The following is a 12,594-nucleotide window of genomic DNA, read 5'->3' on the forward strand; positions in this document are numbered from 1 at the left end:
ATCGTAATAAATATTTGTTAACGATGAAACGCCATAATGAAACGCATTTAATGAACATCGAGAGAATGAATATTCTCTGAAAGATTATTTTTTCATTCGGCGTTTCCAGGCATCCTTACATGTATGTATATTTGGTAACTGCGAGAAATTACGTCCATTATAGTATCGAACGCAACGAATATAGCGCAATTCTTCTAAAGAAATTCGTTTTTTACTATAACTGCTTAAATCGTCGCTGTTGTTGGCCCTTTCGGCTTGATCATCATTGTGGCACGTTTCAAAGTATAATCCCAACCTCTCCAACGGAACCATACGATACCTTTGCGTAACAAAACAAGAGTCTTTTGTAATGCAAATAATATTAAATATGAACTTGTTTGTGTGGATTTGGTTTTATTAGTGCGAATGCAAATGTGTGAGGTCGAGTAATGGCACGAATGTAGATATGTGTGTTTTTAGAAGTGCGAGATCTAGATTGCGTGATGTTGTGCAGTTGCTATGGATCAGAGTTGATATGTTATAAAAAGTTCAGTTTGTTAAAAGAAGCGTGAGAGTGAACAATTACGTTATAAGAGGTGTGCAATTTATAATTTTTTTAATAAATATACGATTGTTATACAACAAACTGGCAGTTTGTTTGTACCTATATGGATGAACGTACCTTGCCGAGCAGTTAAATCTTGAGGATCATTTAAATATAGACCATTTAATCCCCGTCCGCATGATTTCCACCACCAACCGCCTTTCAGCATTGATGCACAATTCAAGGATGACCTATCGTTGTCCCTGTGAAATGAAGTATGGATTTAAAATTATAAATACCTAAACAGATGTCAGAATGTTCAACAAGCTATTATACCACACGTTCCACTCGTAATGCATTTCATATCGTTTTTATTCATTTTATCATTGACTACTATTTATTACTATTATTGTTCTCTGTCTAATTTTCAGTTTCTTCGATGTAAAACGCTAAATCAATGTTTTATGGAGCGATAGTCGTTCGATATTTTTTGCACAAAATGGTGAAAAATTGTTACCTGTTGTAGGTGGAGAATGGACTATTGTTTGAACCATACCAAGGATCGTTTAACGAGTCACCAGCATTTCCATCGTAACCGTCGATCTCCAATTTATAATATTCTCCCTCCGAATAGATTTTGAAGTGAGAGTATTGCGCATATCTAGAAAGTATATGCATTGTATTTTAAAATCAGGTATACGTCAAGTAAATGAAACGCAATTCGGGCCTGTTTTTGAAATGTTTTTCAAATTATGGAAAATAAAGATGAAAACAGGCTTGGAATCAGTAATCTAGTTGCAGTTGTATCGTCATCTTATTTTTACCTTTTGTTACCTTCAAAATCTTCGAGCTCTACCCTAAGCATATAATCTTCATTGTTAGTTAACATGTATATGTTTTCGTTGCCAAGCCAAAATTCTCGAGCAGGATCACCGAAACCGTTTTTGTAATCAGCCCAATCTCGGTTGAAATTTTCTCTTGGCTCACCGAAATCGTCCCTTCTTTGAATAACCTACGTAAAGAAAACGGAAGAAATGATATGGAATGGGAAAACGTATAAATTCGTTAAACCAGGGAAAAACGGTTCTACGGATTAACAATAAAATAAATAACGACCGGTTAAAATCCCTACACAGAGCGCGACTTACATATTGCGAGAACCATCGAGGATAAAGATTCTCTGTCTCTGTATCTTGTTTTATAATATAATGGAATGAATGAGCTAATTGTTTTCCAAAGTATCTCTCTTTCGTCCACAGTTTTCTTTCGTCTCATTTATACGAATAAAATTAAATAAAATGTAATCATGTTTGAATAAAACCGTACCGTCCAACCTCCTTCAGCTACATCTTGCTCGCAATAAACCTTCAGAAACCAATACGTTGTTCCGCGAATTTGAAGATAATAGACACCACTGTCTCTCATGCCCGCATTTAATAAATCGACGCAAGAGTAACCCTGTAACATTAAATAAGACGTATGTATACTGTGTTGCATATTAAACAATATACGATTTTTTCTTCTTTTCAAGACCTTTCAGTGTTATCACGTAAATTGTTACAATATTAATCTTGTATACTCTTAAGTATTTCAACTCATGTAACGGTTTTAAAAAAGTATTTTTATGATTTCCATACTGAAAATGGAAAAATAATTAAAAATAGGAATTAATGATTGAAAACGAGAAAATTCTGCAAAGGAATAAATTTAAACTTGGTTAAAATTCCCATAAAAAGAGATGTTATTACCAGACTGTTATTATTAATACGTATAACGCTTTTACCGATATTCATCGGAAACTTTGCATTCGACCGTTGAGTTCACTGTTGTATGTAAGTTGGCAAACAAGTATGTCCAGTATAGTGACTTTCACATGCTATTTACAGTTGCCGAGACGAGTAATTACGAGCAACTATAAAATGCCTGTTTAAATGAAATATCCAGAACGGTAATCGATGCATTGCATAACAAATCGTCTAACGTAAACGATTATCAATGTTATGCATATAAATACATATATATGAACGTTGTAAACAAGATATGTACATCTATGATGAAATGTATGTACATTTTATGTATATGAAATATATAACAATACTTCAGTCTTTCTTACTTCCTTCGTTATTTTCTCTTTCTTTTTCCTTTTCCCCTTTTCTTACTATTTTTTCGTTTTACTCGTTCCATTTCGTTTTATCATGTACTTTATTTTCCATTGGACATCGAGGAAAAAGAAAGATAGGTAGAGGCAGATGTTAATTATAAATTCGTAATGTCTTCTTTACCTTAACATCCTTGTAACTAAGAAATGCATCGGTGGTAAAAGTTGAATTTGCTGGACTTGGTTTGTTCTTGACACTTGGAAATATAACACCACGATTTTTCGACGAGGACCGTTGCGAACTCGAAGGTATCGTTATTCCAGGGCTAGCGGTAGAGTTGGAGAAATTAGTGGAACCAGCGATGTTGTTTGAATTATTGAAATGATTGATTGACATGGTATTTGACGACGTCGAGGAAGACATGGACATCGACACTGACGAAACGATCGTAGTAGGAGTTACTGGTGAAACAGTTGTTTCAGGTGGAATTTCGTCAGAGAGTCCAACGTATCTGAATTGAAAGAAATTTGTTCACGACAACGATGGACATGGAATAAAGTTTTATATTTAAAGGACACTAACATCGCGTTAATAATAATACACGATAATTAACCTTACAATACATGAGCCTTATTTCTAGCTAGTACCATTTTTGATCTTTTCTCTAAACGAAAAATCGGATGAGATATTCATATTCTGCCCGAGATAAAAGATTATTTCTCTTCAGAGACGAGACGCATACTCACCTGTTCGAATCATATTCAACGAGTCGATCGATAGTGGGATCCAGCAACAATTCCGCAGGGATTGGACGTTGAGCGAGGCTAGCGACATCATCCTCCTGCTTTCGCAACCTATTTTCAACCCCCTCTAAATTTTCGATAATCTTATTCGTTTTAGATCTCAAGTCCGCATGAATTTCGCTAATCGCTCTTTCCTGCCTTTGCGTTTGTGTAAGTAATTCGTCGGATTTTGGTAAAAGATCGTCCACAGAACTCTTAGTACCAATCTACGGATAAAATTTTCAATGTGTAATTGTTCATCATACGATACGATACATGTATTTGATTGGAACGTATTAATTGAAACGTAATGTAACATGTGCGATTGCATTTGACAAAAGAAATAATTCGCTAGCTTACCACAACATTCCAAACTTCGTCCATTTTCTCTGAAACGGTCAACATTGGATACATTTGCTCGACAAGTCGATCGATTTTACTCTGCTTTGGTGGCGGTTCGGTGGTTGTCGTTGTAACGTTAAATACTGGCCGACCATTCGTGGTTCCTCTCACTAGTATCGCATCGTGTACATCTGTCATCATGTTATAAATAGTTCCCAAACGATCGGAAACTAGGTTCACGTGAAACTGTAACTTCCTGTCCATATTATTGGTCGCTTGCCTTAAATTTTCTATTTCGATCGTAATGTGATTTATTACTTCGTTACTCATCGCTTTCGTGATTTCGATTACACTCATGCTGACTGGCTTCTTTTCACTGGCTTCAGCGTTTATGTCGTCATTTTGTAAAAAATTATTATCCAATTGATGTTTTAAATCGATCAATTTATTGTCTATATCCGATACTTTTTGATCGAGAGACAATAATTTTTCACCAAGAGTTTCGGATGATGGATTTTCTCGCTTCTGATGGATCATTTGTAGCTTTGAACCTATTTCACCGAACGGATAAATTTGAATAGTCGAAAAAGTAAATTATAGACAGAAAGAAGAAGAAGGAGGAGCATTAGTAAGGAGATAGAGGAAGAATGTGGGGAAAGGAAGTATATACGCAACGCGTATACCTATGTATGTATATGATATACGCATACCTACAATCACGTGTACAGATATAACTTATAAATAGATAAAGATAAAAAATATTTAAGAATGATAACCGGCTTAGCTGAACATACAGGTATGTAAATATGTGCATACGTACCGCTTCTTGATTCACTGTCGCCTTTATCATCGATCGGTCTTGTCAGGTATGTATTAGATTCAGTTGATGAAAATTCGATTGGATGAGAATTAAAGAGCTTTAAGTCTAAGGTTCGTAGCTTTGTAATAACTGCGTCGGTTTTGTCGATATTATCGTTTACGCGCGAATCTAAAGCTTCCACTCTCCTCATTAAATGTTCTACCGCTTTATCCAGGTTTTCGATGCGCTGTAATTTCGATTCCAAAGTCGAAACTATTACCTCGAAAACATTGAAGAGGTATTGCTCTCTGAAAATAAATTGTTCTAAGTGAAACGCTGCAATCAAAAAATGAAAGTCACTTTTGTTTTGTTACATTTATATTAAAAAAGCATGAAATTGAGAAAGAGAAATTACAAAATGAGTTTAGGAATACATTTTATCGTAAAAGTATTATATTTTATATACTTTTATATACTTTCGCTTATACGTGAGCATAATCTATGCTTCTATTACTGATATCGCATTAACTGATACAATGATTTAAACAGTGAGATACGTGCTCGCCTGCGTGCAACACAGATATTTCCACGTGAATGGTAATTACAATACATACTGTAATAGGCGATCCTACCAAATATTCGTTAGTTTGTTGAAGTTTACTGGTGATATTACCAATCAACATATTTTTTATATCATCTTACCAGAGGATTCATGTACATAAGGTGCATACATTGTTTTCCTATGTGTTAAACGAATGTGAAATATGTTTCTAATACGTAGAGTTTTTATTTCTTTTTCCTTTCTTTCTTTCCTTTTATCCATTATTTTCAAATTATCCGTTATTTTCGCGATTTTAAAATGTGTAATCAGATATACGGCATAACGCGTACCGATGTTTACAGACAGCAATGTATATGTAAGTACATACTTACTTACGTGGTGGACCAGAAGTGAAAGTGTGCTTTTTTTTAATGGATCACAAACTCGTATCATGAATCTCGAAGCATTGCTTCAGATATATTCGCTTTTGGGGGATTATCCGTTTTTGAAAGAATCTTTTCGATGTTCGATGATAATCATGTGTATAATAATAATGTGTATTAGTTTCCAGAAAACGATAAAGTTGTTAAACTTGGATCTATATATAGTGTTCGCTATTCGAATAAGGAATATCGATTTGCAAGGTTTTCTGGATCATCAAAATTTGAAGTTGAAACTGATTTATAAGTAACAAGGTTTCTATGCAAGGTATGGCAGAAGTTGATAGCTAGGCACAACAGTTGCATAGAGAAAAATGGCAACTGTAGAGAAATACATTTTACTGTAACATAATTTCTTAATAATGTTACTTTTTGCTTTTATTGACTATCGGCCTTTGCTTTCCGTATATGTTTCATACGCGCTGCATTACAATGATATTTCTAAATTCAAAATTATTCGAAATATATATACTTTTACAACGATTAAAAATTTCTATTTCTGTTTCATTCGGGGTTACCTCCTATAGGCAAGAAGCATGCAAAAGTAAAAGAAAAAGAAAGTGGATATATAAATTAATCCATTTTGTTCAGCGATAGTAACAATAATAAATGCGTTCGAATAATAGGATTATTCAATTTTCATAATATTGGCTAGAAAATGAAAAATTAGCCCATATTCCCTAATAAATAAAGCAATCAAACAATAATTGTTCTAATTAAAGAATCGTTCCTTTTTTCTTCTCGGTGAATGGAATTGGACTTAAAACAAAACTGGACCTAAAATAACTTGCACAGATGTATCCTTTCTCCCGTTACGATGTAAACTGTAATTTTACGCAATCCGTTTGCAGGTAGGTCAGTAGTCGTACTCTCCGTGCTTATTACGGTCCTTTCGAATCTTACAAACCTGTAAATCCTAAACATGTTTGCCGAATGATATCGTTGCAAAGGTTTATCGGTCGAGCAAGCTATGTAACATATTTTTGCTTACTTTATTTTCCTTCACTGATACATCCTACGTTATTGCTTGTCGATTAAAGAATTAAATTTAACGCTGGAATTGTAATTTCTTACGTTACTCAAAGCATGATGATATTGTCAACAAAAGTTAAATTCTTTTCTTTCTTCTTGATAATAATCATAACATAGCAATAAACATGTCATCGAAGTATATACGAGTATTTAAACGCAATGGTATGCTACACGTAATCATTCCTCGAATCGTAAGTATGTAGAAGCCAATTCAAGTTTGATGGAAAATCAACTCATGTTTAGTTTCATATGTTCAGTAACTGTAAAAATGAAAAAACAATCTAAGATGTACTACTTTAACGGATTTAGTGGATCTAGTGTTGTTAAATTTGTCGATTTTGAGAACTATTTGCAATATTACTTCGATGGTGTTTCGCATATCAATTCCTACTAATACATATTTTTTCCAACGATAGAAATATTTCACAAACATATGAGAAAATTTGAATTAAGCGATTTTGTGCAATTATTCGCGTACAAAATGTTAAGAAATAAGTGTAATAAACTTGGAATATCTTTACAAGTATCGCACATTTCAATTAGTAAAGAAGAGTGGCATTGTGATCTACGATTGTTTCTGTATAAAAATGTAGGATCGTTTTTATTTCGCGTCGAATGTTATGCGATTCTTTTTCCGTGTCTTCCACAAGATATTGACTTTTGACGGAAACTCTACCCTCTGTGTCCTAACTCGTAATAATCGTAATGGTGTGAGGAAATTTATCAAAGTGATTAATAATCAGGTAGTCTGTAGACCTGGCAAATACACTACGATTATGTGTTATTGGTTGACACATTTTATGAAAAAATAATCAATAGATTATCATCGCTATTGGGAAAAAAGTTGTCTACTTTAGCTAATTCTGTAATATTTAAAACTAAAAAATGAAACATAATATGAATATACATGTTCGTAAGTCATTAGACAGTTGGCAGATTTACAATGATAAATAATTATTGTTATGACTTATGACACGCTCCATGGTATGACAACTAGGGACGATTTGTTACTCTCTCTATATTTTCCCTATCGTCTGTTTCTAATATTTTCGTTTTTACTCTTTATTCCCTTTATCTGTAAAAGCGTGAATCGTAATACTTTGCAAGTGCTTCTATCATGTATATATGACGTATAACGGTTTTACAGGATACTGCATTTAGGCACCCTATCGGACATTTGTATGCGTAACATAACATAACGGACATATCTAACATAACAAGTATAGATGAGGATATTATTTAAGGAGAAAAATTTCAATTACTGACTCTCTAATGTACAACATATTTTTTTCTTTTTCGTACAAAATCAACCACATTAATATTATTTCGAAAATCCAAGATGGACATTTCTTAAGAAGTATAATGCCCTCTAAATATAGCGGTTTCAAATATGATATGTAATGCTATGTAATGATGTGTATGAAAATGTGATTTTCTTTTGCGACAAATTTCTTCATACCAGCAGGCTTTTAATTAAGCGCACGCATAATTAGATACCAAGTATCTTGGCTGTTTGAAGCACATTTATCTATTAATATTTCACAATCGTTGCATTGTAGAGTTCCGTGGCGCATAAAAAAAGAAATTAAGAAGATTACGATATAAATGTAATAGAACACGAGTTATAGTTTATTTTATTAAACCATACATGTTTAGTTGTTTCGTAAATGAACAATTTTAACGAGCTTATAGTGAAAGTGGGCACGGATATTATCAGAATTATTCGTGTAAAAGTATTCTAGAGCGAAACGATGAACAAAAACTAACTGGCGGTTGAAAGGTGGAAGCGGAATGGTTTACAGCTTAAAACGAAACGGACGACATTCCGCAACCGATAACTTCCGTAAGGTGAAAAAGAAAAGTAACAAATTACGAGACACATACCATGATGATTCTAGTGGAACACACTAACAAAAGTTGGATGTACGTACGTATAGTGTGCAGCTAAACGAAAGAGAATCTATCTATTATTTTTATCATGGAAAACAGCGTTTCTATAAAGTTTAATTTGTTTTGTTTTACATAGCAGAAAAATATTGTAGTATATTCGATCCGTTATCGTTCGTTCCTTCCGAGGAATCTAGTCAAACTTGCGCAACCGTATTGTTATAACTAGATCTTACAGATTTGTTACGCAACCAAGGGAAAACTAGATCTCTGCATCGTCCTTTCTAGCCTTACGATCTAATCGATTCTCTTTTTATTCTCTTTGTGCCCTTGTTGTAAATAATAACCACCTATTTGTGTCATTTATAGACCCGCTTTTATATTTGGTAGCTATAGTCTTTAAACCGACAATAATGCGTATACATAATGCACTAATGGTAATTATGTTAATAGTACGCTATAAAGTCCTTGATATTTTGGTACTATCATAACAATCATTGTATCATAACGATGCATTGTACAGATGAAGAAATGCACGATGCGGGCGTGTTTATACATACGTATAAGTACACGCGCGAGCGTACAAGCGTACACTATTTCTCTAATGTCTTACTTTCTTGAATAATATTTATAACTAACAAAAAGACAACAACGAACGAGTGAATTATCGTATCATTTATACTTATCTTATCTAGTAAAGTTTATTTAACGAAGAAATAAATTAGTCTCTTTTATGATATTTATTATCATAAAAGATTGTAACCACGTTAATGAAGTTGAGCGTAATTATTGCGAGTGTCATACAAATAAATAGTAGAGTAAATAAAAAGAAAATAAGATTGACAAGTAGATAATTGGATGGAACATGAGATTAATAATTTCGAAAAGAAAGCAAGATCTACAGTTGACGATTTGATAAAATGTGTAGAATAGTATTACATAAGTGACAAAAATATTCTTTATCGTGTTTGCTGCTACCATTGAGAACTGAACCTTTCGCGTTGTTCTATCAAGTTACATAAGCAAAAGTCTAACATGAACCAACAGGACGACAACACAGTACGAAACAACACGATCCAAGGATTTATGGTGGTATATTGTAGATGTACGCTACTACACACCGCGCGAATTGAGAGGATGAAAAGAGAAAGCGAGAAAAAGGTGAGTATAAACCTGTTTGAGACAATAGCGGAAATTCTTGCTTCAATTCCTTGCGATTAACGTGTGATCAAAACATTTACGACAGCTTTACTTCAATTAACGTTATTTTTCACATCGTAAGATACCCGTGCAATTGAACTAAGAAATGAAATTAACTACGTATGCAAATAAATAAAGAATTGAGTTTCACGCTTTTTGAAATTAAAAATTCGAGGGAAGATGTCGATTTTCTATTTTCTGCCGATTTTTTTTTGGAAAAAAATCCTGTGGGAGGATGGATGTTAAACGACCCGAATGTGAAGAAATGCAATCGAGAAAATTTATGACGCATTTTTCGTATTAAAAGTTGGTATTAATTTACATTTGAAACGTGCAATTACATTACAATAAGTAACTGCAACGTTTAGTTGAAGAAAATATACAAGCTTATACGTTATATAGGAAAGAGTAGAGAAAACTAGTTGGATAGAAGCTAATTTATATATGGAATAAAATGATGATGACTTGCATGAGAAAATGTTAACAAAATCTATAATGTTACATTCCGCAATCGAGATAAAGTGTATATTTCATATAACTTTATAAAATCTTAAATTCCCTTTCTCTTTTTACGTTTTCTGGTGCAAATAGGTAAACACGAGAAGTGTCAGATTTTAGCGAAATTACAAAGGAAAAAATTAATCTTAACGAGATTAATTGGATATACTATAGATTAGAAGTGTTATCATACTTTCATCATTTTGTTGATTTCAATTCTTGCTCGTTACAAGATTCACGGTTACCCTTTTCTGCTGTAACTTACCTATTTCGTTGAGAATTGCGGCTAGGTATCGGTATCGTGTTTCCAGTGATGTTGCCTCCATTGTTACTAACATTACGGGTATTACGTTCATCGGCAGAGGTTCTGGGTAGTCTAGGACTTCCAGCGAACACGATACCCAGTAAACATGTGGTAAGTATTACGGCTTCTCTCATGATCGTACAATCGAAGGAAGTTAAAGGAATATGAAAGGAATAAGGAAGGGTATGGATATACAACGGCGATGTCAACGATTAGGAAATGTGAGAAGAAGAGGAGAAAGAAAAGTAACGAAGAAGAAATAAAGGAGGAAGAAAAAAGAGAAGAAAATGAGAAATAGAACGGCAGAAACGAAGAACGGAACGAAGAAATATACGTGATTTCAAAAATTCACGTACCCACGGCACTCCCGATGTAGATCACTTAACGTTCGATTAGCTATTCGCATGCAAATTCTTCTTCCTTTTTCTGAGCTGTATATCCATTCATTTTGAACGTTAATAAATCAAAACGCAAACAAGAAAGGAAATAAAATAAATAAATAAATAAATTCACAGAAGAAATTGTCTTGGAAGGTTCATACGCGCGAATAATAGTGTCTTTTCTTTTAACTGGCTCAAAATCAATTTGATCGAAGCACAAAGCACGAATCACTCGCAAAGAGAACAGCTGTTACAACGAACACAAAAAGATTTCTCTTTAACAATTATTCGTTTATAATTATTCGATAACTGTTATAAAAGTAATCACAGCAACGTGTCCATCCGAGCCTCCTTAATGCAACACATTGATCACGTATATGCATGTAAATAAGATGAGGTGATAAACATAAGTCGATTCTATACTTTTTTATTTCCCTTTTAATGGTAAAATTATTATGTGTGGCCACTTGATTCACTCTTTTTAATGTCCATTTGCCTTGGTCGAACGACACATGACCGTTATCGTCTCGGGCGATACTTATTCCGATGGAAAACAGCACATACGATAAACCCGTATTCAGTTAAGGATATTTTCGTTTCCTGGATTAGGAGATGCAGTTTCTTCGGTGGAAATAGAAAGAAAAAGTTAAACAAACATATTAGCGAGGAAGCCAAGTGTATCAGTACGCTAGTTGTATACTATATCTTGGAAACGACTTTCGCTCGAGATGTGAGCGAATCTGACGGTTTAAAGAACATATAATACAATGTGTCTTATGAGCGATAAAAAGAGAGAAAAAAAGGACGAAAACGGAGAAAAAAATAAAGAAAGAAATACGACGGGCTGCTGAATTATAAAAATCAAAGTCGTTCTTTAATTCCTTTGAATCGCGGTTATTACACGGCTCAACGTTATTAGTTCGTTCCTGTCGGATGTTACGTAAAGCACCTGTTCCGTTTCTACCGAAGTTCGTTGATCTATCCGTTGCTTTTCTTAGGTGTACGTTCAATGGAAATCGAAGAACAGTCTAAGTGTACGTCATGTGTCGCTATCTATCACCCTTTCGTATTCTTGTATCTTTCACTTTATCATTCGTATGTCTCCTGAAATAACGAACAAAATGCACAGCAATATACGGTTGCGTTCACCGTATTTTAACTTTGATACAAACAACCAGACTACCGACACCATAAAGCACCAAGTAGTATCCGATCACCGCTGAATTGTAAGAGTTACTTTCACGTACATACGTGTCCGCGCTGAAAGAGTACCTATGCTTCTCCCCACTGATCTACCAACCATTCTGGTCTCTTTCCGTCCTTTCGCTCTGTAAAGCTGTGATCCGATCTGAAACGATTCGATCCGTTTGAATTCGTTCTGTTCCGTTTCGTTGCAAGTTCTTCCCCTTCCTTTCCCTTCCCTTCTCTTTCTTTCCTTTCCCTTACCCCCTTCGGACCGATGTTGCCGGTGACGAGAAACGAATAAAGATAACTCAGCTAGAAAGAAAGGTATAACAGCCGGAATCAAAAATTTTTGCTGTACTACTACATAAATCTTAGCCGGTCAACTACAACGGATAATGTTAAAAATATTTAATTTGTTTTTCCTAAAGCAAGCATAATATACCAATTTGAGATTGCCAATATTGCATCGATATTATTATCAAATGTTCATCGAAATTATGATACGCGTCTAATATTGATCAATTTTATTTCATTGTAACGATCACAAATCACATTTCTAGATATGCATACGTATCTATTCCT

At 34.0% G+C, this 12,594-nt stretch overlaps 1 protein-coding gene across 1 annotated transcript; it reads right to left on the reverse strand.

Annotated features, from left to right (window-relative positions):
- Window positions 1-224: 224 nt before the first annotated feature.
- LOC108553265 (angiopoietin-2) lies at window positions 225-10,885 on the reverse strand. The gene is made up of 10 exons (XM_017908089.1): window positions 10,409-10,885; window positions 4,567-4,853; window positions 3,765-4,297; window positions 3,369-3,631; window positions 2,806-3,133; window positions 1,850-1,981; window positions 1,348-1,535; window positions 1,041-1,184; window positions 662-786; window positions 225-319 (listed from the first exon to the last, which is right to left on the reverse strand). Exons 1-10 carry the CDS (start codon window positions 10,579-10,581, stop codon window positions 225-227), a joined length of 2,268 nt encoding a protein of 755 aa, XP_017763578.1. The 5' UTR covers window positions 10,582-10,885.
- Between the last annotated feature and the right edge of the window lie 1,709 nt (window positions 10,886-12,594).

Source organism: Eufriesea mexicana, unplaced genomic scaffold, assembly GCF_001483705.2.
Source record: "Eufriesea mexicana isolate 0111107269 unplaced genomic scaffold, ASM148370v2 scaffold9786, whole genome shotgun sequence".
NCBI classification, from domain to species: Eukaryota; Metazoa; Arthropoda; class Insecta; order Hymenoptera; family Apidae; genus Eufriesea; species Eufriesea mexicana.

Excerpts from the sequence above, each read along its gene's own strand:
- LOC108553265 (XM_017908089.1), bottom strand. The coding sequence starts at position 10,581 with ATGAGAGAAGCCGTAATACTTACCACATGTTTACTGGGTATCGTGTTC. Across the intron at positions 4,298-4,566 it reads CGACAGTGAATCAAGAAGCG|GTTCAAAGCTACAAATGATC; the intron begins GTACGTATGCAC and ends TCGGTGAAATAG. Across the intron at positions 320-661 it reads AGATTTAACTGCTCGGCAAG|GTATCGTATGGTTCCGTTGG; the intron begins GTACGTTCATCC and ends TGTTACGCAAAG.